At 34.9% G+C, this 22,268-nt stretch overlaps 1 protein-coding gene across 2 annotated transcripts in view; it reads right to left on the reverse strand.

The window, feature by feature from the left end:
• D12 (YEATS domain containing 2 homolog D12) overlaps positions 1–22,268 on the reverse strand; it is a 285,709-nt gene that overhangs the window by 118,962 nt on the left and 144,479 nt on the right. For both annotated transcript variants that reach the window (XM_090412193.1, XM_090412192.1), the window contains exons 10-11: positions 12,852–12,928; positions 2,159–2,238 (exon numbers count right to left, since the gene is read on the reverse strand). In XM_090412193.1, coding sequence (XP_090268319.1) covers positions 2,159–2,238; positions 12,852–12,928 — 157 coding nt within the window. The remainder of the gene's footprint in view (positions 1–2,158; positions 2,239–12,851; positions 12,929–22,268) is intronic.

The raw sequence follows: 22,268 nt of genomic DNA on the forward strand, positions 1-22,268 counted from the left end.
GGTATGAAGGTCAGCAATAACAAGACAAAGACAACGAAAATAGGCAGAATCACTGATAGTCTATTGCATTGTGAATGGAGAACCTGTGAAACAAGTAAAACAAGTCAGCTACTTAGGCGCGATTTTTAGTGAAGATGGTAAATTAAATATGGAAATAGACAACAGAATCAACAAAGCTGGTATGGTAGGATGCCAACTGAACAAATTTATATGGAATAAGAGAGAAATTAGTCAGAACACAAAAATTAGCTGTATACAAGACAGTGTTCAAACCAGTTTTAACTTATGGATCTGAGAGCTGGGTCAGAAGTAAAACATTTGACCAAAGACTAGCGACTGCAGATATAAGAGTCTTGAGAAAGATTAGAGGCACGAATGGATGGCATCAATGGCAATATCATATTAAAAATGAGGATGTTAGGAAAGAACTTGACATTGTCAGCAATGCATCAGCAATTGCCAGGAATGTGTTAGCAGAGCTAATCTGAGGTGGTATGGTCACTAAAAGAGAATGGGAGAGGAAAGATTAGCAAAACAAGTGTTCTCTGCCAGGTTGGCAGGAAATCGACCCAGAGGAAGACCAAGATATAGGTGGATTGATACGATACAAAGTGCCTTAGACGATAGAAATATAAGATCTGATAATGTTGGAATCTTGACAAGTAACAGATTTGGAGAAAAATTGTAGATAGGAAGTTAGTAATGATGTAAATTTTTTCTGTAGTACTATCATATCCTATAAACCCCCTTGAGGATACATGGAATTTGATGATGATGAATGAACAGATAAAGTCTCTTACTAAAGTAATTTAATATATTACTGAATATATTAAATTTTGCAACACTAATACCTCAATCCATCAGTGATGCAAAAATTAGTTTTTGGATAAGAGGTCAATAAATGTTTCTTTAACCAGAGAAAATTTGTGTGCATTCTTTCAGATTGCCATTTCTGATAATGATATTCAGCTTCATGGTATAACTTTCTGATACAGATTAATATTTGTCTTTAAATCAAAGTAATTGGCAAATATTTTGTCTCTGCAATTAGTGAATTATAAGTTGTCTTCTATTGGCATTGATTTCACCGACAGTTATTTCTTTCATTGATTTCCATCTTGAAACTAGTTACTTCCCTCTTCTCTCAGTTTTTAGCTTGTCTTTCACTCTTTCTCTCCCTTGATATTTTTTCTTTTCATTTATGATACTGTTCACTAGTTTTTACAAAATTTATAAGCCTTTTCAACTATACTTGGTAAAAACAATATACAATTCTCAGCATTTCTATCTCGTGTTCTGTTTAAATTCATAATCACTTAAAGAATATCACAAAGGAATTTGCACTTCTTCAAAAATAATTAAATCTATTCACTAAATATTCCAATTTAATTTAAGTGAGTGAGAAAGCTGTAGATTTTTCCCAACCCTGCAAATATCTGGCATTGAGTCCTTTGAGACTTATGTGAATTTTTACTGGTGCCGTCTCAGACTTCACTGGACGTACCAATGCCTACCTCACATACACATTGTAAGAATTTGCAGCATGGTAGCTATATCTCTGAAACCATGCAAAAGACTTAATCATGGAAGAGTATGTACTCCATAGTGAAAATGGGTTGGCAAAGTGATTGCCTTTTTCAAATAGTGATATAAGATTCTGAAGAACTTAGTGATTATCCCCCCCCCCTCCCCAGTTGCAGAGGGTGAAATCCAGAGTTTGAAAACACTTAATTAACACTAAATTAAACTTGAGTTTTATTAACAAACATCATACATTTTCCTGTTTTAAAGGACCAATATAATCATTTTCCCATTTTCTTAGTAGCATTAGAACTTCTCCTTGTTAGTGTTTAACTCATGATTAATATAAAGGATATAATATAAAATAAGGATAAACTACAAAAAAGGGAAGTAAAACAATTTTTATACTTCAAAATGGTAAAGCATGACCAGTAACTGTAACATAGACTGATATTTTGGTAATCATGTGAAATAACAATTTGATGGACTAGATAGAAATTAAATTCTGAAATTAAATTTTCATTTACATCTATATGCAAATGTTCTATTCAGATATAAATATAAATGAAAGTATATACTCAGAATACACACTTCAAGAGATACCTGTACACATTAAGGAATCAACAAATAGCTTTACCTCTGCAGCTCTTTGTTTACCTATATTCCAAGATAAAAATATTTGCAGTGATGGGGCACAATAGGGATGATATGAACGATCTGAAAATAACACTGTGATATTAGACATCTGACCCAAATTGATACTTTTCTTTTTTTTTTCAAATGTAATACAAAGAATTAAAATGAAGATTATGTTCTCATGAGATTTGGTATTCATTTAAGCATACGTATTACAAATCACATTAATATATTCTGAGCTGCATTTATTTTATCACTTCCTTTTAACATGTTTCAACTTTAATTGCAATTTCATCAAGAGACATGATTCCGTAATGTAAGGCAATGCTTGCTTCCTAGGGCAAATACTTTTTTTGTGCAGCTGATATGTGGACAAGTAGTAATGAAGTCAAATGTGTTCCATATATAAAAAGCAAGTCGACATTATTTTGTCATGATATGCAAATTGAGCTGTTTGATTAGGAAAGGATAAAATATGGATGAAAAGAAGACCACGATTTTTTGATCATCATCATTTTCTGGTGTGTACTAGATATTACAACTGTTTAACAATTAATATTTATGATTATTTGAAGAACGTTTTTTTTTTTTTAAAAAAAAGCTCATCTATTATCTCTACTGATTGTGAGTTTGTTCCATTGTTTTCATTTATTCTGATTCAGTGTGTGTGTGTTGGCAGGGGGGGGGGAGCTAGATACCAAGCAATACTTGTTTAATAAAGTTAAGGGTTTAGTGGCAAAAAGACAGCCAAGGTCACACCGCACAATACAGATAAATCAATAAAGTAACAGCATAAACAGTATAGAAATTAGTATATAAAAAGTGTATAAAAACAAGTGTAGAAAGGTATTACATTAGGATGTTCCTTATTTTCTATGAGGCGCCCATCATTTTGTTCTTTATAAGTAAAAAAATCAGCAAAAGTTCTAGCAAATTTATTTAGGGGGTTGTGACAGGGTGTCAAAGTCTACATACTGAAATAGTATAATAAGCAAACTATAATATGCATATTTGCGTATGCAAGTCTACTCTTGAATTTTCTATGCATATTCACATAATCATATAGTATAAAAATGGGAAGCAAATCAACAAACAGCACCGCTACTGGAAGACAACAGAAATATGACTTACTGGACTTTATGACTTATGTCAACCATGTTGTCCTACTTAAAAGCCAACATGGTTGGCCGAGTGGTTAGAATATCTGCTCTCCAGCAAAAAGGCTGTAGATTCAAATCCTACCATGGGCATGGAAATTTGTGATTGTTTTTTCACCTTCATACATTGTCACACAACAATATATACACTCTCTCAAGATGGAGTGTGTTACCATGGGAGAAGTAGACTCAACCCTCCCACAAATTGTTCAGTAGACCATGCACTAAGCAGGGCATAACGCTTGGGAAAAAAAAGTTGCCCTACTCAAAACTCCCTTCCACAGAAGAAGCCATAGCATTGTTTTTTCATTACAAAAAGATAATTAAACAAACAAAATACAATTTAATGGAATAACTACAGCACAAAGAGAGACAAGCAACCAAGCGTGCTTAATTGTTTCACTATTTCATCTCTGTCACAGAGACATATTCAGGAATACAATGTTAAAATTGCAATAACACCCACAAAACACACAAGAAACAATAAGTGGCAGAAATGAAATTAGACTTAGAAAGTCTAAAGTGGCTAGCCTTATTTTTTGGGCAGGAGACCTAAGAATTTAAGTTTGCCAAATCTTGGGAAGTTTAACACAAACATATTTATTAAGATTAGGCTTAAAAAAAAAAAAAATCTCTGCTATTGATTCTAAAAAGTCTTTCAAGCTTGTGTTTACTGTGATGGAGCATAAGTCTTATTCCATCTGATTCTGTGCAAGGTATCCAAGCATAATCAGCTAGACCTGACGGATCACAGTTGTAGCAGTGGATGTATTTTTTGTGTTTATTATTATTATAATTCCTGATACCTCCAAGGAGTCCAAGGACTCATCGTAGGAGGACACCCACAACTGTCCCAACCACTACACCAAACCTCTACTATGAATCATCTCCAATAACCGCCCACCTCCTCCAGCACCACCACACCTAGTATTTTTTGTCTGTAAATTGCGTGTGTTCTGAAGGGCCGATTTGTCTGTATGCAGGATGAAAACCCCACTTTCCGGGAGAAAATAAACCATGCTATCACCGTATGAGATCGGCTAACTCACCTTTGATTGAAATCGTCCAGATAAAGATTCCTCTCGTCGCTACGAGAATCGAACTGAGGCCCATTCCAATCGAAGGGCGCACTGTACCGTCGTTCTTCCAATTGCACTACGGAGGCGCTTATATAAGAGAATGTTTATATGTTTTATAATGTTTATATAAGAGAATGTTTGCAGATTTACTGCTCCGGCCATAATATGATAAGTTGCAAGAACAAGAAATCTTGTAAACACTCAGAACAGACAGAGGATAGAACCAGATCCTTCAAATGAGGCTTGAAACCAGGTGCAGAGATTATATTTCTTCAAAGTTCTGGCTATATTTTCTGAAGTGTCCCAGATATAGAAAATATTAATGGCATTAATGTAGTATTTATGTTGAGAGAGATATGAGAAGGTGGATGGGACAGACCATTCCTCATACTATTCCCTATATCTGGGGCACTTTGGAAAAAATAACCAGGACTTTAAAGAAATATAATCTCATGGACAAAATCAAAGGAATATTTAGAAAATGGGTGCTTAAGGATCAAAGCTGTATAACTGAGAGGAGACCTCCACATAGCATTTAAAGGAATGCGGAGAATCGACCAGGGCTTCTGACCTAATGTCCAGTCCTCACTTTCTTGTAGTGCACCCTGTTGGGTATCTACTTGGATACTGAACGAACGAGGATGGGGTGGCAATTTGGGATTTAGCCGGCCAAATTGTATTCTTATTGGTTAAACCAAAACAAAAAATGATGGTACAACATGACAAAATTTCATGCCGGCTGGGGCATCGCCCGGTTAAACATGGCCCCTGTTGTTTTCGCCAGGGAACCAGGCCGAACAGCGAAAAGTCAGCTACTGGAACAAATCTGAAAACACACCCCAACTCAACGTCGCCAGAGTTAAAGATCAGTACTAACAGCATAAGAAGAGTGAATAGCAAAGAAATGGAGCTAGTTGAGGAATTAGATAAGTACCAGATCGACATAATGGGGTGACTGAAACAAACAAAGACAAAAACTGGTGAGATCTTTCTGAGCAATAAATACAAAATGTTATATTCAGGCAATGATAATCAAGGAAAAGAAGGAGTAGCCATAGTATTCAACAAAAAATACAAGGCTAATCTTCTTGAATGGCAGTCAGTCTCAAGCAGAGTAATGTGGGCAAATATGAGAATGGGGAACTGGACAATGAGACTTATTTGTGCCTATGGTCCCACAGAAGGTTCTACTAAGGTAGAAGTGGAGGAATTTTTTGATGCTTTAGAAAAAGCAACTGACACAATGAAAAAGGAAAAGTTGGTCCTTGTTGGGGATCTAAATAGCAGAGTAGGAAATGATTATGAGACATACAAAAATATTTTGGGAAAATTTGGAGAAAAGAGTAAAGCTAATAATAATGGCAAATATCTGTTGGATTTCTGCTCAGAACATGGACTGGTTATTACTAACACCATGTTCCAACATAAAAATGTGCACAAATTCACATGGAGAGAAAAGGCAAGGAATAAGAAAAGTCTCATTGACTATGTTATTGTTTATAGTAATGTTTACTCTCTGGTGCAGGACACCAGAGTGTACAGAGGATTTGAAATTGGAAGTGATCACTATTTAGTCTTGAGCAGGATAAAATTGAATTTCATATTGAGAAGAATAACATGTAAGAAAGTTTTAAAGCGAATAAAAGTTGAGCAGCTCTCAGATGTGAACTGTAGACTAAAATACACAAAGATTATCGAAGAAAAAATGAAAGAGTTTGAGAACAAGAATCAAACCTTGGAGATTCAGTGGCAAGCCTTGAAGAAAGCCCTGATTGATTCAGCTAGAGAGGCATGTGGTGAGGTAATCTGCAAGGATAGAAAAATCAGAACTCCATGGTGGACACAGGAACTGAAAGAGGCAGTGAAGGAAAAGAAGAAAGCATATCAAAAGTTCCTGGCAAATAAGCCAGCTTGTGCTCTTAGATAATACAGAGACAAATGCAAGAATGCTAAACACTGTGTAAAACTAGCAAAACAAAAGTCATGGGAGGACTTTGGCAAGAATATAGTAAATAAATATCAAGAAGGTGGCAAAATATTCTGGAGGTTGTTGAAGAAGCTTAGGAATGGAGGAAAGAGTGTAAAAGGAGATAAAGGTGACATGAAAACAGAAGAAAAAGATATCCTAGAAGTATGGAGTAATTACTTTGAAAAACTGCTAAATGAAACAAGCAGTGATGGCAGCACAGTGGTATAAAACACTGACCAGGCATGCAGTCAGAAATACATATCTATACTTGAAGTAGAAAAAGCCATCAAAGGCTTAAAATGTGGAAAGGCAGCAGGAGTAGATGATATTTGACCAGAAATGCTGAAGTATGGTGGTATAAAAGGCTTACAGTGGCTGCACTGCATAGTTCAGAAAGCCTGGACAGAGGGACGAATTCCTGATGATTGGAGTAGAGTTCTCATAGTACATCCATATATAAAAAGGGAAATAAAACTGAATGTGAGAATTACAGAGGTATTTCCCTATTAAGTGTTCCTGGCAAGATCTATGCAAGTATACTTGAGAAATGATTGAGAAGAATTGTGGAAGCTGAGTGAAGAACAAGCTGGATTCAGACCAAATAGAGGCTGTCAGGATCAGATCTTCACTTTATGACAAATAGTTGAGAAAGCATGGGAATATAACAAAGATCTGTATTTAAGTTTTGTCGATTTGGAAAAGGCATATGGCAAGCTTCCAAGAGAGAGAAGCTATTCAATACGCTACAGTTATATGGTGTCAATGGGGCATTGTATCAAGCAATACTTAGTCTTTATTTGAGTTGTAAGTCAGCAGTTAAAATTGAAGGAAGTATAGGATGATGGTTTAATGTTAAATCTGGTGTGAGACAAGGATGTACATTATGAAGGAAAGTGGTATTAAACATGATATAAAATTGGAGATGTTAATGGCAGCTCTTTCTTTATGCGGATGATGTTATACTTCTAAATAAATCCGCTACAAGTTTCTCTCACTAAATTGAATAACTGTTGTAATAGATATGGTATGAGGTCAGCAATAAAAAGACAAAGACAATGAAAATAGGCAGAATCATTGAAAATGTCAACTGTGTTGTGAATGGAGAACCTGTGGAACAAGTAAAACATTTCAGCTACTTAGGCACAATTTTTACTGAAGATGGTAAATTAAATATAGAAATAGACAACAGAATCAGCAAAGCTGGTATGGTGGGAAATCAATTGAATAAATTCATATGGAATAAGAGAGAAATTAGTCGGAACACTAAATTAGCTTTATACAAAACAGTGTTTAAACCAGTTTTAACTTATGGATCTGAGAGCTGGGTCAGAAGTAAAACATTTGACCAAAGACTAGAGACCACAGATATGAGTCCTGAGAAAGATTAGAGGCGTGAACAGATGGCATCAATGGCAATATCATATTAAAAATGAGGATATTAGGAAAGAACTTGACATTGTCAGCATCCAGAAATGCATTAGCAGAGCTAATCTCAGATGGTATGGTTACTTAAACAGAATGGGGAGGGAAATATTAGCAAAACAAGTGTTCTCTGCAGGATTGGCAACAAAACGACCCAGAGGAAGACCAAGATATAGGTGGATTGATACTGTACAAAGTGCCTTAGACGATAGAAATATAAGATCTGATCATGTTGGAGTCTTGAAAAGTAACAGACTGATTTGGAGGAAAATTGTAGATAGGAAGTTAGTAATGATGTAATTTTTTTCATGTAGTACTATCATATCCTGTACACCCCTTGAGGGTACATGGCAGGAATTTGATGATGATGATGATGAAAATCTTGAAAAGAGCGAAAACAAGGTGAAGAAGGAGAAGCTAGAAATCTTGAGCATCTATGTATTCAATGTTAGGCTCTGCATTAATACCAAGTTCCAAGCTCCATCTGTTGTGTGTGTTGGAATGACCTGCAGTTCCTGAAAAACATTTAACTGTACAAGGAAGTAAATGCAGCAACTGCAAATACTGCACCTCAAATATTCTGAGAACACTGTAAAAATAATCATAATTTATAATTATGAATCTTTTTACAATTATTTCTCTATTAGTATGCGATTAGTTTTGATTTCGTAACACATATATCGGCACTTGCGATGTGCCAGTTACTGATATTATTATTATTGTCAAAATGAAATGTAAGGTATTCGAAATCTTAACGTACTTACTAGATTTTGAGAGTTATGTTACTTTCAATCCTTAAATTATTGTAATTTAAAATTATCAAGTGTTGTGTTTTGTAAAGACATTCTCATTAAGCTAACGAAGATAGCATGTCAGCCATTATACATAATTTCTCGTTTGCCATTTTACATGGAGTGTGCATGCTTGCTGAGGAGATTGATAGGTGATTGACAGCTGTCAGAGTGTGCGTTCAGTATCAAAGTAACAGGAAAAACAAGTGAGAGCTAATAAAAGTTTAAGAACACACACCGGAGGAATTTTGTTCTTTTATTTTATTTAGTTTAATGTGACAGTCGGAAGAATATTAATAGTAAAACTATTAATCTGAATAATCTGAAAAATATAAATCTGAGTAATATCATAAATTCTTATAATGTTCTACTGTTTCTCATGTATTATGTTGATTTGTGCTGTATCTCTTTCTTCGCTGTTCAATTTTTTAGATATTTTGTAGGCCATGTCTTGTCTTCCATGTATATACTCTTTTATTTTATTAATAAATATACCCCAAGAATCTTGGTGAGCTTTATTCTTACTATGGTTTTAGCTATATTTCTTGTTTCAAAGGAAAATAATTTGTCTGCAACTTGTTTTTCTTTCATTGCATTTTTTAAATCTGTATTCCAAATTTTTAATTTTTTTAAAAAAAATTTATTCTTCTTTCCAAGAACTTCAAAGGCTAAGTTATGCATTATCTTTGTTGAAGTTTTCCATTCTTCTTCTTCTTCTTCTATATCTTCATTAATTTTGGCTTCTTTAAGACAATCTGCTAATCTTGATTGATATAGTATTCTAATGCTTTCTTATAATAGATCTACTTTGTATATGCGTTCTATTTCTTTCTATTTACTTCTTTGCTCCATTCTGTTAGTATTTCTATTTTAGTAAACTATTAAATAGTGATCAGAAAAAAATTAATTTCCATTATAAATAAGTACATCTCTCACGTAGAGATTAGTAATGATTTAGTTAATTATAAATCTTGTTCCTCTACCATTTAAAGTATATTTTGAACCAGCAAAGGTTGGTCGATCGGTAGAGCCTCTGCTACTAATGGCACAGCAAAAAGTTAAGCAAGTTTGAGTGCGGTTCAATGCTGTTGGCACACTCTCCCTCAATGAGCCTTTGAACTCCCTGGAGATGTCACATAATAATAATAATATTTATTTATATTATTTTTTTTTCAAAAAAAAAAAAGTTATTTTAAAATGATTAAAAATACACAAGTCTAATTATTATTACTGATAAAGTAATAATAATTCTAATGCTTTCTTTTTGAAACAGATATATACTAGGTATACTTGTCATATTTCTTGTTTTTTTTCGTATTTACTTCCATTTTGTTAGTATTTCTATTTTAGAAACCACTAAGTAATGATCTGAAAAAATTAATTTACTCTATAAACATGTATAGAAATTTTGAGAATTTTGGAGAAAAGGGCACAGCTAATAATAATAATAGCAAGTACCTATAGGATATCTGTTCAGACATTTTTTTTTATATTGATCTCACATTGAGAGGTCAAAGGACCAATAAGTACGAGGGTGCTCCGAAAAGTTCTCGGCCTCGACCATAGATGGCAACACTATTGGCAAGATTTTTTTTTCTTCCAAGTTGGTACATCTGTCATAAGCATCCATGTGAAATTGCAAGTCATTCTGTCAAGTAGTTTGTTTTATACAGCTGTCTGAAGCAAAAGTGTTGTCTGTATCCCTTGAAATGGATAAAATTCAGTATCGTGCAGTTATAAAATTCTTTGTAAAGGAAGGTTTAACGGCAAAAGAAATTCATTCGAAGTTCATAAAAGTTTATGGACACTCTTCTCCTTCATTTTTAACAATTAAGAAATGAGCTGTCGAGTTTAAACAGGGCTGTACCAGCCTTGAAGATGATCCACATGAAGGATGTCCAAAAAATGTAAAACACCAGAAATCATTGATCTAGTGCAAGATATGGTATTGGATGACTGGCGAGTCAAAGTGCATGAAACTGCTGAGACTATAGGCATTTCAAAAGAATGTGTATAGTTCGCCCACCGATTAGAGATCCTTCGACACTTCTGCACATCTCAGAAAAAGGAGAATCCATTCCGATAATAGGGTAATCAGTCCATATAGTGGGGTGAGTTGTTTATTATTACCGGTCGGAAAATTAACTTCTCTTTTATGATTATTGTAGTTAACTATGTTGCTTGTACAACAGTTGGAAAATTTTACCTATAAAGCACGTGATTTTGCATGTTGGAGACCAATTCGGACGTCCTTCATTTCTTTCTCCCCTTCAGCATGAATCGACTATTCTTAGAAAGACGCGAAGCAGGGACCTACAAACGGTGGGTGAACTATAGGATATATTTTGCATGAAGAATTGCTAATGAAAAAGCTTTGTGTGAGATGGTTGGCATGCTTACTCATGGCAGATCAAAAACACACACATGAAAATCTCTGAACAGTGCTTTGAGCGTTTTAGCAAGAATAAAACTGATTTTGTGCATCGATTTATTACTATGGATGAGATTTGGATTAACTATTACACACCAGAATCCAAACAGCAGTCAAAACAGTGGACAGATTGGTTGCGGTTGTTCAGCACCAAAGAAAACAAAGTCGGTTCCATCAGCAGGAGAGGTCAAAGCATCGGTGTGTAGGGATGCTAAAGGCATTTTGCTTATTAATTATCTTGAAAAGGGTAAAACAATAACTGGCGAATATTATTCCGATCTTTTAACCAGACTAGAGTAAAAAATTCACGAGAAAAGACCCAGTTTGCAGAAGGAAAAAAAATCACCTTTCATCAGGACAATACATCTGCCCACAAAGGTGTTTTGGCAATGGTAAAATTAAGGGATCTGCACTATGAATTGTTGGAACATCCACCCTATTCCCCAGATTTGGCTCCCTCTGACTTCTATCTCTTCCCAAAACTAAAATCCTTCTCTCTGGAGCATCGCTGGAATAAATGTATTAGTCTTAAGGGAGATTATGTTGAAAAATAAAAATAATTTTGAAATTATAAATCTGATTTTTCATTGTTAGGCCAAGAACTTTTCAGACCATCCTCATATACATTTCTCACACGTGGAGCTAGTTTCTGATTAGTAACGATATCAATTACAGATCTCGTTCCTCTTCCATTCCAAATATATTCTTTTATATTTTTTTTGGAAAGCATATTAGTTAATTTAAAAGTATTGAAAATATAGCAGTCGAATAGTTCTTGATAACTGTTTATTAATGCAGATTCCTCCATATTTACCTAAAACATTTAGGACTGGATTACTTTCAACTCTAGCAAATAGCATTTGCTAGAGTTGAAAGTAAAGAGTAAAGTTGCTATTAATATAAATAATTTTTATTGCATTTATTTAACTGCTTTTGTAATTCCTCATAAAACTCTTCAGACTCCTCTTTTCTAACTTCTTCAGGGGGGGGGGGGCATAGACTCCTATGATATTTAAGTGACTTCTATTTGTTTTTAAATTAACTGTTATAATTCGATCATTTACAAAACTGTACTTTTCTATTTTATTTTTCCATTTATTATCAATTAAAATGGCCACTCCACTCAAAGCTCTGCTATGATGGTTCACTCACTATATAAGTATAACATCTATATCTTTTGTTTGCTTTAATTTCTTTTCTTTCTGTTATCATGGTTTTATTAATCTTTTTTGTTTTTAGTTGTTTTACTAATTCCAATTACTTTATTGTTATACTTCTTTCATTCCATTTGGCTACTTTTAAAATGTCTGAGATTCTTAATCTTTCATTTTTATTCTTTCCTGGTCATAATCCATTGTTTCTGTCTGATGAATTTTGTAGTTCAAGCATCTAAGTTATAGAGATTTTTACTTGGTAAGGTAACCAAGGCAAGGTAACTTAGTTCTGGTGCCTACCTCTTGGCCTGTCCAGCTAGGGAGGCCCTTCCAGCAGCTTAGCTCTTGAGGGTGTTGGTGTATGCAAGCCTATTTACTATGTCAAAGTGGAGATACCATTAAGGAGGCTTTGAAAATTAAAAGGTTTAAACAGCAGTTGTTTTCCTTATTGGTATAAACTAATACTGATGTTTATTACCTCCCTTTTTTCATATGGCAGGATAATAAATATCCATAAATAGAATAAAGTATCCAAAGATTTTCTGAACTTTGAATAATTTATGCTATTACATAATTTTCAGAACTAATAAATAACCAAACATAGCAATCATTCGTTTTTCCATTTTAAGTAATCTTGACAGTTAGCATTGTGATTAATCAATATTGCATTTTAATAAGAGAAATTAATTACCACAGTCTTCCATCACCAAGGGAAATAACTTAGCAACCCGATGCATCACTTGAACTAAGGAACTGTAATTTCTCAACCTAGAAAAACAATGAACATATTGTTTATGCTAATGGCATTAAATTAATAGCTTCATTTTTTTTTTAAATTCATGGCTTCATTTTTTTTTTTTATAAGGGAGGCCAATAAATATCCATAAATTATTCAACAATTTTCTAAACTTTGAATAATTTTTGCTATTTATAATTTTCAGAACTAATAATTACAAAATCACAAACTGGTAAGGAATGTCTCAATATTCCAGCACTTAAAAAAACATGATAAGGTTCATTATCAAAACTGAGGCATTGAAATCTCTTTCCTTACTTCTCGATTTATACACTTATCAAGAATCCACTTATGAAAAATAACAAACTTTAAAATGTGAAATTTCTGGAATTTAGCTTTCTGCCTATTTTCAAGGAAGTTAATCCCCACTACCTCCATATGAGATTGTTAAACATTATGGTATAGTATATTGCTATACAGTATGGTACATTATTCCCCCCCCCCCCCCCCAACCATCACTAGTTTCAATTTTCACTGAGGACCAGCCAAACTAAAGACACCAATCAGCATATTACAGTAACCATCAGAAAACAATGCTGTTTTTGGAAAGGTGTGAATGTATGTAGGGACACAAGAGTTAGTTATTATTATTGTATGGGAACCTCCATGGAGTTTGAAGATTCATCGTGAAAAACCCAAACTATCCACACAATATCTACTGTAACTCTCCTTGAAGCCATTAACAGGCAAAGTACTCACAAACTGAGTCAGGCAACCCATTTCATTCATTCACCACTCTCCCAGTGAAAAATTTAGTTCTCACACACTTACTAACCACACATTTATTCAACTTCCTGGGATGATTTCTTCTGCACCATCTAGTCAAGTGTTGAAACATTTCTCCTGCATCAATCCTATAAACCCTTTAAGTAACTTAAATGTTTCTATCATATCCATCCCTCCCATCAAATCAACTTTTGTAACCACCAAACCCTTAGTCTATTCTCATAGGGATCATTCTACAGACCACTCACCATCTTGGCCACTCGCTTCTGCATCCTCTCCACCATTTCCTCATCTCCAAGAAATCCAGGTGACCAGAGCTGAGGAGAGTAATCCAGATATGTCCTATGAGCTACCTTGACAACATTAGTAACATGCTCTCTAAACTTCAACTGTATCTACTACCACTCCCAAATCTCTAGACTCATCTATCTCCTGGAGTACAGTTCCATCATCAAATTCCTGCCATGTACCCTTAAGGATACATGGCAGGAATTTGATGGCAGGAATATCATATCCTGCCATGTACCCTTAAGGGTATGTGGCAGGATATGATAGTAATTTACATAATTATGTAAATAAAAATTTACATAATTACTAACTTCCTATCTACAATTTACCTCCAAATCAGTCTGTTACTTTTCAAGACTCAAACATTATCAGATCTTATATTTCTATCGTTTAGGTCACTTTGTATCGTATCAATCCATCTATATCTTGGTCTTCCTCTGGGTCGTTTTCCTGCCAACCTGGCAGAGAATGCTTGTTTTGCTAATCTTTCCTCGCCCATTCTGTTTAAGTGACCACACCACCTGAGATTAGCTCTGCTAACACATTCCTGGATGCTGACAATGTCAAGTTCTTTCCTAATATCCTCATTTTTAATATGATATAGCCATTGATACTTTCTCCTTGTTCATGCCTCTAATCTTTCTCAGGACTCTTATATCTGTGGTCTCTAGTCTTTGGTCAGGTGTTTTACTTCTGACCCAGCTCTCAGATCCATAAGTTAAAACTGGTTTGAACACTGTCTTGTATACAGCTAATTTAGTGTTCTGACTAATTTCTCTCTTATTCCATATGAATTTATTCAATTGACTTCCCACCATACCAGCTTTGCTGATTCTGTTGTCTATTTCTATATTTAATTTACCATCTTCAGTAAAAATCGTGCCTAAGTAGCTGAAATGTTTTACTTGTTCCACAGGTTCTCCATTCACAACACAGTTGACATTTTCAATGATTCTGCCTATTTTCATTGTCTTTGTCTTTTTATTGCTGACCTTCATATCATATCTATTACAACAGTTATTCAATTTAGTCAGAGAATCTTGCAGACTTGTAGCGGATTTATTTAGAAGTATAACATCATCCACATAAAGCAAAGAGCTGACATTAACATCTCCAATTTTGATATCATGTTTAATACCACTTTCCTTCATTCATTATCTACATGGATCACATTATGAAGGAAATCTGGTATACATAGTTTGTGATCTATTTATCCCAAAATACATTAAACTGACACCCATTATGTTTTGCCTATACTGACAGGCTGTTTAAACCATTGTGCAAGTTTTCCACATCACACTGATTAACTATTACCCTGTGTAATTTTGAATCACAAGCAAAGAATTGAACACTTCTCTTCAAATTCTTTCCATATGTCATTTATGTATCATTAGAATATGATACTCTACGAGAAGCAGCATTGTTTCATGAAGGATCGGCCATGCCTTAGTAATTTAGGAAATTTTTATAATTGAGTGATAACCGAGTTGGATAGGGAATGACTATACAATGATATTTCTAGATTTTGCAAAGGCATTTGACAGAATACAACATGGAACTCTGTTAGGCAAATTAAATAAAATGGTGATGGATATGAAACTGGTTATGTGGATAGGAGGATGGCTGATGGACAGATATCAAAAAAGTGGTATATGAAGGAGTAAAATCTAGTCACCTACTTTCTCCTGGAAAACAATGAGAAGGTTACTTATACAAAATGCAAAACATTTAAAATTTGCTATTTTTAAGAAGCAACCTAGTAAACAATCTGATATTGCTTCTTGCAGATAACCCTTGATGCTAATTTAAAAAAACAATGAATTTCCCAGGAATGTAAAGTTTTCTTAACACGTTCGCTGCCAACTACGAGTATACTCGTAGTGGGTAAACCTGCTTCACAAGCCAGCTACGAGTATACTCGTATGACGCTTACCGCCGGGAACGAGATTATTGTAGTGACCTTGAAGAAGTGAAAATGCTTGGCTTGTGGGGGCTAGCTTCAAAACTGTGTATTTCCATAGACCGTATATGCTCTGTACAAGCCAACTACGAGTATACTCGTAGGACGTTCACCTCCGGTAACGAGATTATCGTACTGACCTTGAAGAAGTAAAACTGCTCGGCGTAGGGTAACAGACCATGCCAAAGTAGCGTGGCAGCGAACGTGTTAAAGGTGTGTAATGAGGGGGGGAGGGGGCAAGTTATGAAATATGTATTAAGATAATTATGTTTCAGTAGACAAAACTGTGAACTCCAGAGGGAAGAGCATTTCTTTTTTTTTTTTCTCTTAATTCAATAAATAAATAAATACTATATTTTCTTCGGCAAAACCGTAATATCCAATGGAAAAAAAAAAAGATAATAATACATGCAAGTTTATTAGCTTGTGTGTAAAGAATTACACTGTTGATAAAGTCTTATCAACGAGGCTGTTTTGCACTTACTATTGTGAACTACAGTTAAAATTACTCAGTTTGAATGTTCAAAGAGAACGTTACCTTAGAAGATAAGATGTGGTGTGGTTTATTAACCCCCCCCCAACTTGACATAAATGAATTATTCAGATTCACCATATATGCAAATTATTTCCTATAAAAAGGAAAAATATACAAACAGCTAGAGGAAACTGCTACGGGTTCCCCTCTTTCCCTTCCTTTAGCAAACTTCTATATGGTGCATTTTGAAAACCATGCACTGAACACGGTCACAGGAAAACTAACAATTTGGGTGTGCTTTGTTGATGATGTGTTTGGTCTCACGGTCCAGACACATCTTAACAGCACAACATCTAAAAATAAACTTCGCCACAGAAAAAGAAAGTAATAATAGTCTCCCCTTTTTAGATAAACTTGTGACACAACTTACAAATGGCTCATTCTCCATCTACAGAAAACCCACTATAAGTAGGTTTTCTGTAGATGGAGACAAACAGCCCCCGAAACCAAGTTCAGAGACCTTTGCAACACCTTTTAAGCCATTGGCCACATCCCATATAAAATAGATAAAATACTGCATGCACCCCCCCCCCATCCTTCCAACACAGGATCACGGAAAAGCCATTCCCATCCCATATGCTAAGGTACATCAGAAAGAGAAGGAAACATTTTAAGAATAGCAGACTTCTCTAAATTAACTTGGTAGTTATCCAACCCATACAGGACACCAAGTAATGACAATTAGGTGTCAGTTATGATTTAAATTGTTTCTGCAATTGTTTATTTTGGCACTGTGTGCCTGTCACAATTACCATTAGACTTTGCTGATGCTGACTGGAAAACCAGTGAAATATCAGTCATCATCATCAAATAACTGATATATACCCTAAAGGGGTGTACAGGATATGATAGTACTACATGAAAAATTACATCATTACTAACTTCCTATCTACAATTTTCCTCCAAATCAGTCTGTTACCTGTCAAGACTCCAACATTATCAGATCTTATATTTTTAAGGCACTTTTTACTGTATCAATCCACCTGCCGTATTAATCCTGCTTTTACCATATTAATCCTGCCAAGTTTGCAAATATTAAAAACCCTTGTTTTGTAATCTTTGCACTCCCATTCTATTTAAGTGACCATACTACCTGAGATTAGCTCCACTAACGCATTCCTGGATGCTGACAATGTTAAGTTCTTTCCTAATTTCCTCATTTTTAATATGATATTGCCATTGATACACCTGTTCATGCCCCTAATCTTTCTTAAGACTCTCATATCTGCGATCTCTAGTCTTTGGTCAAATGTTTTACTTCTGGCCCAGCTCTCAGATCCATAAGTTAAAATTGGCTTGAATACCATTTTGTATATAGTTAATTTAGTGTTTTAGCTAATTTCTCTCTTATTCCATATAAATTTATTCATTGACTTCCTATCATACCAGCTTTGTTGATTCTGTTGTCTATTTCAATATTTAATTTACCATCTTCACTAAAAATCATGCCTAAGTAGCTGAAATGTTTTACTTGTTCTATAGGTTCTCCATTCAATGCAGTTCATATTTTCAATGTTTCTGCCTATTTTCATTGTCTTTGTCTTTTTAATGCTGACCTTTATACCATATCTATTACAACAGTTATTCACTTTAGTCAGTGAATCTTGCAGACTTGTAGCGGATTTATTTAGAAGTATAACATCATCCACATAAAGCAAAGAGTTGAGATTAACATCTCCAATTTTGATATCAGGTTTAATACCACCTTCCTTCATAATGTGATCCTTACAGATAATGAATAACAGAGGGGATAATGTACATCCTTTTCTGACACCAGATTTCACATTAAACCACCTTCCTGTACTTCCTTCAATTCTAACTGCTGACTTACAACTCAAGTAAAGACTAAGTATTGCTTGATATAATGCCCCACTGACTGTAGCGTTTCAAAAGAAGAAAAAGAAAAGACTGAAGCTATTCAAAATGCTACAGTTTTGAATAGCTTCAAAATAGCAGTGCAGCCACTGTAAGATTTTATATCTCCATACTTGAGCATTTCTCGTCAAATATCATCTACTTCTGCTGAGTTTCCACATTTCAGTTCTTTGATGGCTTTTTCTACTTTAGGTTTGGATATGTATTCCTGACTGCATGGTTGGTCAGTGTTTTTTACCACAGTTCTGTCATCACTGCTTGTTTCATGTAGCAATTTTTTCGATGTAATTACTCCATACTTCAAGGATATCTTTTTTTCCTGTTTTCATGTCACCTTTATCATTTCTAATTCATTTTACATCACTCTTTCCTCCATTTCTGAGCTTCTTCAACAACCTCCAGAATATCTTGCGGCCTTGATATTTATTTTCTATGTTCTTACCAAAGTCTTCCCATGACTTTTGTTTAGCTAGTTTTACACAGTGTTTAACTTTTTTTACATTTGTCTCTGTATTCTCTAAAAGCACAAGCTGACTTATTTGCCAGGAACTTTTGATATGCTTTCTTCTTTTCCTTCACTGCCTCTTTAACTTCCTGTGTCCACCATGGAGTCCTGATTTTTCTATCCTTGCAGACCACCTCACCACATGCCTGTCTGGCTGAATCAATCAGTGTTTTCTTCAGGGCTTGCCATTGAATCTCCAAGGTTTGGTTCCTGTTTTCAAACTCTTTCCATTTTTTCTTCAATCATGTCTGTGTATTCAGTCTACAGTTTACATCTGAGAGCTGTTCAACTTTTATTCGCTTTTAAAACTTTCTTACATGTTCTTCTTTTAAATATGAAATTCAATTTTATCCTGCTCAAGACTAGTGTTCTGCACAGAGAGAAAACATCACTATCAACAATAAAATAGTCAATGAGACTTCTCTTATTACTTGCCTCTTCTCTCAATTTGAATTTGTGCACATTTTTTATGTTGGAACATTGTGTTAGTAATAACCAGTCCATGTCCTGAGCAGAAATCCAACAAGTATTTGCCATTAGTATTAGCTTTGCTCTTTTGTCCAAATTTTTATTTGCATTTTATTTATTTTATTATTATTATTAATGTTTATTATTTACATCATGTATACAAATTATACATATTATACTATTCAACTTGTATAATTATGACAATATTTCACAATACAATTCAATGCACAGTACAATGTTACAAAATAAAATTCAAGTATTAGTATTCTGTTGGCACTAACACTTATTATGGCTATTATTTTATTATGATTAATAAAAAGTTTTCTTATATATGCAAGTAGAATATAATATATTTCGAATGGTTTCAAAGTTATGATAAGTAATTGGTTTAGAGTAATGTAAATTAGATAATGCAAATATGTTAGATAACCAAGAGCCGTAGCCATATACTGATTACTAGAAAAGTAATTAGCTTAAAACAGACACTGAGAATCCGGGGACCACATCTAAGAGGGCTCCCTTACCAGTTATAATAATGTACATGTTGATATTTTAATTAAATTTTCCCAAAATATTTTTTGTCTGGCAATCATTTCCTACTCTTCTATTTAGATCCCCAACAAGGTCCAACTTTTCCTTATTCATTGTGTGAGTTGCTTTCTCTAAAGCCTCAAAATATTCCTCCACTTCTACCTCAGTAGAATCTTCTGTGGGACCATAGGTACAAATAAGTCTCATTGTCCAGTTCTCCCTTCTCATATTTACCCACATCACTCTACTTGAGACTACCTGCCATTCAAGAAGATTAGCCTCATATTTCGTGTTGAATACTATGGCTATTCCTTCGTTTTCTTGATTGTCATTGCCTGAATTGAATGCTGAGGCGAATCGACACCTCAACCTTTCTTTCTGTGGAAAAATGGTACAACACGAGCCTCACCCAAAATATCTTGGAGTGAGCCTGGACAGAAGCCTAACCTATAAAAGGCACATCACCAACCTATCCAATAAAATTAAAACAAGAAACAATATTATTTCAAGGCTTGCTGGAACAACCTGTGGTTGTGGTGCAGAAGTCCTAAGGTCATCTGCAGTAGCCCTCGCATTCTCTGCAGCAGAATATTGTGCCCCCTGTCTGCAAAAGAAGTGCACACACTAACATTATAGACACCCAGCTAAACTCTGCCATGCGCACAATTAGCAGGACAGCGAGAAGCACCCCTCTCTCCTGGCTGCTTGTCCTATCTAACATTGCTCCACCAAACATACAGAGAAGACAAGCCTCGATTAAAGAATTTAATAAAGCAACAAGCAACCCTCTCCTGTCCCTACACCAGACTCTCATATATCTACCAGGTCTTCACCTAAAATCTAGAAAGTCTCTCTGGTCCATGGATGAACTCTCTTTTGCTACCCTGCTATCAACACCTGACATGTGGAGAAAATTCTGGTCCAACAATCTCCCAACAAATGGCTTCCTGGTAGAAGATCCCTGTGCTCTGCAGCCTGGTGTTGCACTTCCTAGGAAGATTTGGTCATCAGTCAACAGGATCAGAACTAACCAGGGCAGATGTGGCTACCTACTACATAAATGGGGGCTGTTAGACCACCCTTATTGTGATTGTTCCCCTGGGACTCAGACGATTACTCATATTGTGTACGACTGCCCAAGGCGCCAATTTCATGGTGGTGGCCTACTGGACATCCACAAGGTGATGGTGAGGCCTTAGATTGACTTTCCAGACTGGACATTGACCTGTAGTTGTAATTGTGCCTTTTATGTAATGAACTTTTACATGTTAAGTTTTTCATCATTTGTTTCTGGACATTGTGATTGTACATTTCATGCCAGTTTCACAAAGCCATATGCATAAATAAATAAATTGCCTGAATATAACATTTTGACAAAAGGAAAATAAGTGAAAAGAAAAGTGAAATATCAGTGAGTTTAATAAATGTATTGTTTTCCCTTTTGGTGTTGGTTATTATACTGTTAAGCATTATTATGAATAATGAACAGCACCTAAGCCTTTGTTTATGTATGACATTATCTATGTAGAAATGCATCAAATCACTACAGCTATTATCAGGCATTTCCACAGAGTCAAAAGATTCCCTGAATGAGACCCACACCAACAATTATTTATACAATCATATCATACTCATGACCAACTTTGGCAACTCATTCCACTTAATTCACACTCTCCAAGCAAAAAAATCAATTTCTCACATCCTCATACAACTTCTATGTACGTCCCCTTGTTCTTTCCCCACCTCCCATCAAGTAATCTTATTTTCCATTTGTATGTTTAGCCTGTAATGACCAAAACTTGACTTTTTGGAAATCTAAATAATGCTCTGATAGGATGTTAATACCATTTGCATTAGTGCATTGTCACTGATAAATGTGTGCATTCTTCTATCTGGTTTACCTGTTTTGCTTTTGTCAGATCCTTCTTGAATGCAGTAATTACACATAGTTGAAATGCATACTATCCAGCTTACTCTTGTACACATAAAAGAAATCTGCTACCAAAAATCTATGATTTATACAGACCCATTGAGTTCTTACAGGTCATCTCCTCTGCCAGAACAACACTGATGATCCATTCCACAATTTCCTGACATGTCTTCTTGTTCTCTCCCCCCCCCCCCAATAAATCAAGGGCTCATCACAGATAGGGTAATTAATTTATCCTTTTGCATGTTAGGCTCAATGGTCTGTAATGGCCAAATAATTTAGCTTCTTGGAAAACTAATTAATACATGGACAGGGTGATTAATCCTATTTGCATGATGCATTATTTCTGATAATTGTATGTCCTTCTGGCTGGTGTGCCTGTTTTGATCCAGCCAACCCCCCTTCCCAGAATTGAGTAATTGCACTGGTGAGCTGTGTGTCATTCAGTTTGCACTTGTACACAAAAGAAAATACTGGTACCAAATATGTATGAT

The sequence above is a fragment of the Typopeltis vanoorti genome, chromosome 22 (genome assembly GCF_054136105.1).
Source record: "Typopeltis vanoorti isolate ZY-2024b chromosome 22, IOZ_Tvanoo_1.0, whole genome shotgun sequence".
In the NCBI taxonomy this organism is placed as follows: Eukaryota; Metazoa; Arthropoda; class Arachnida; order Uropygi; family Thelyphonidae; genus Typopeltis; species Typopeltis vanoorti.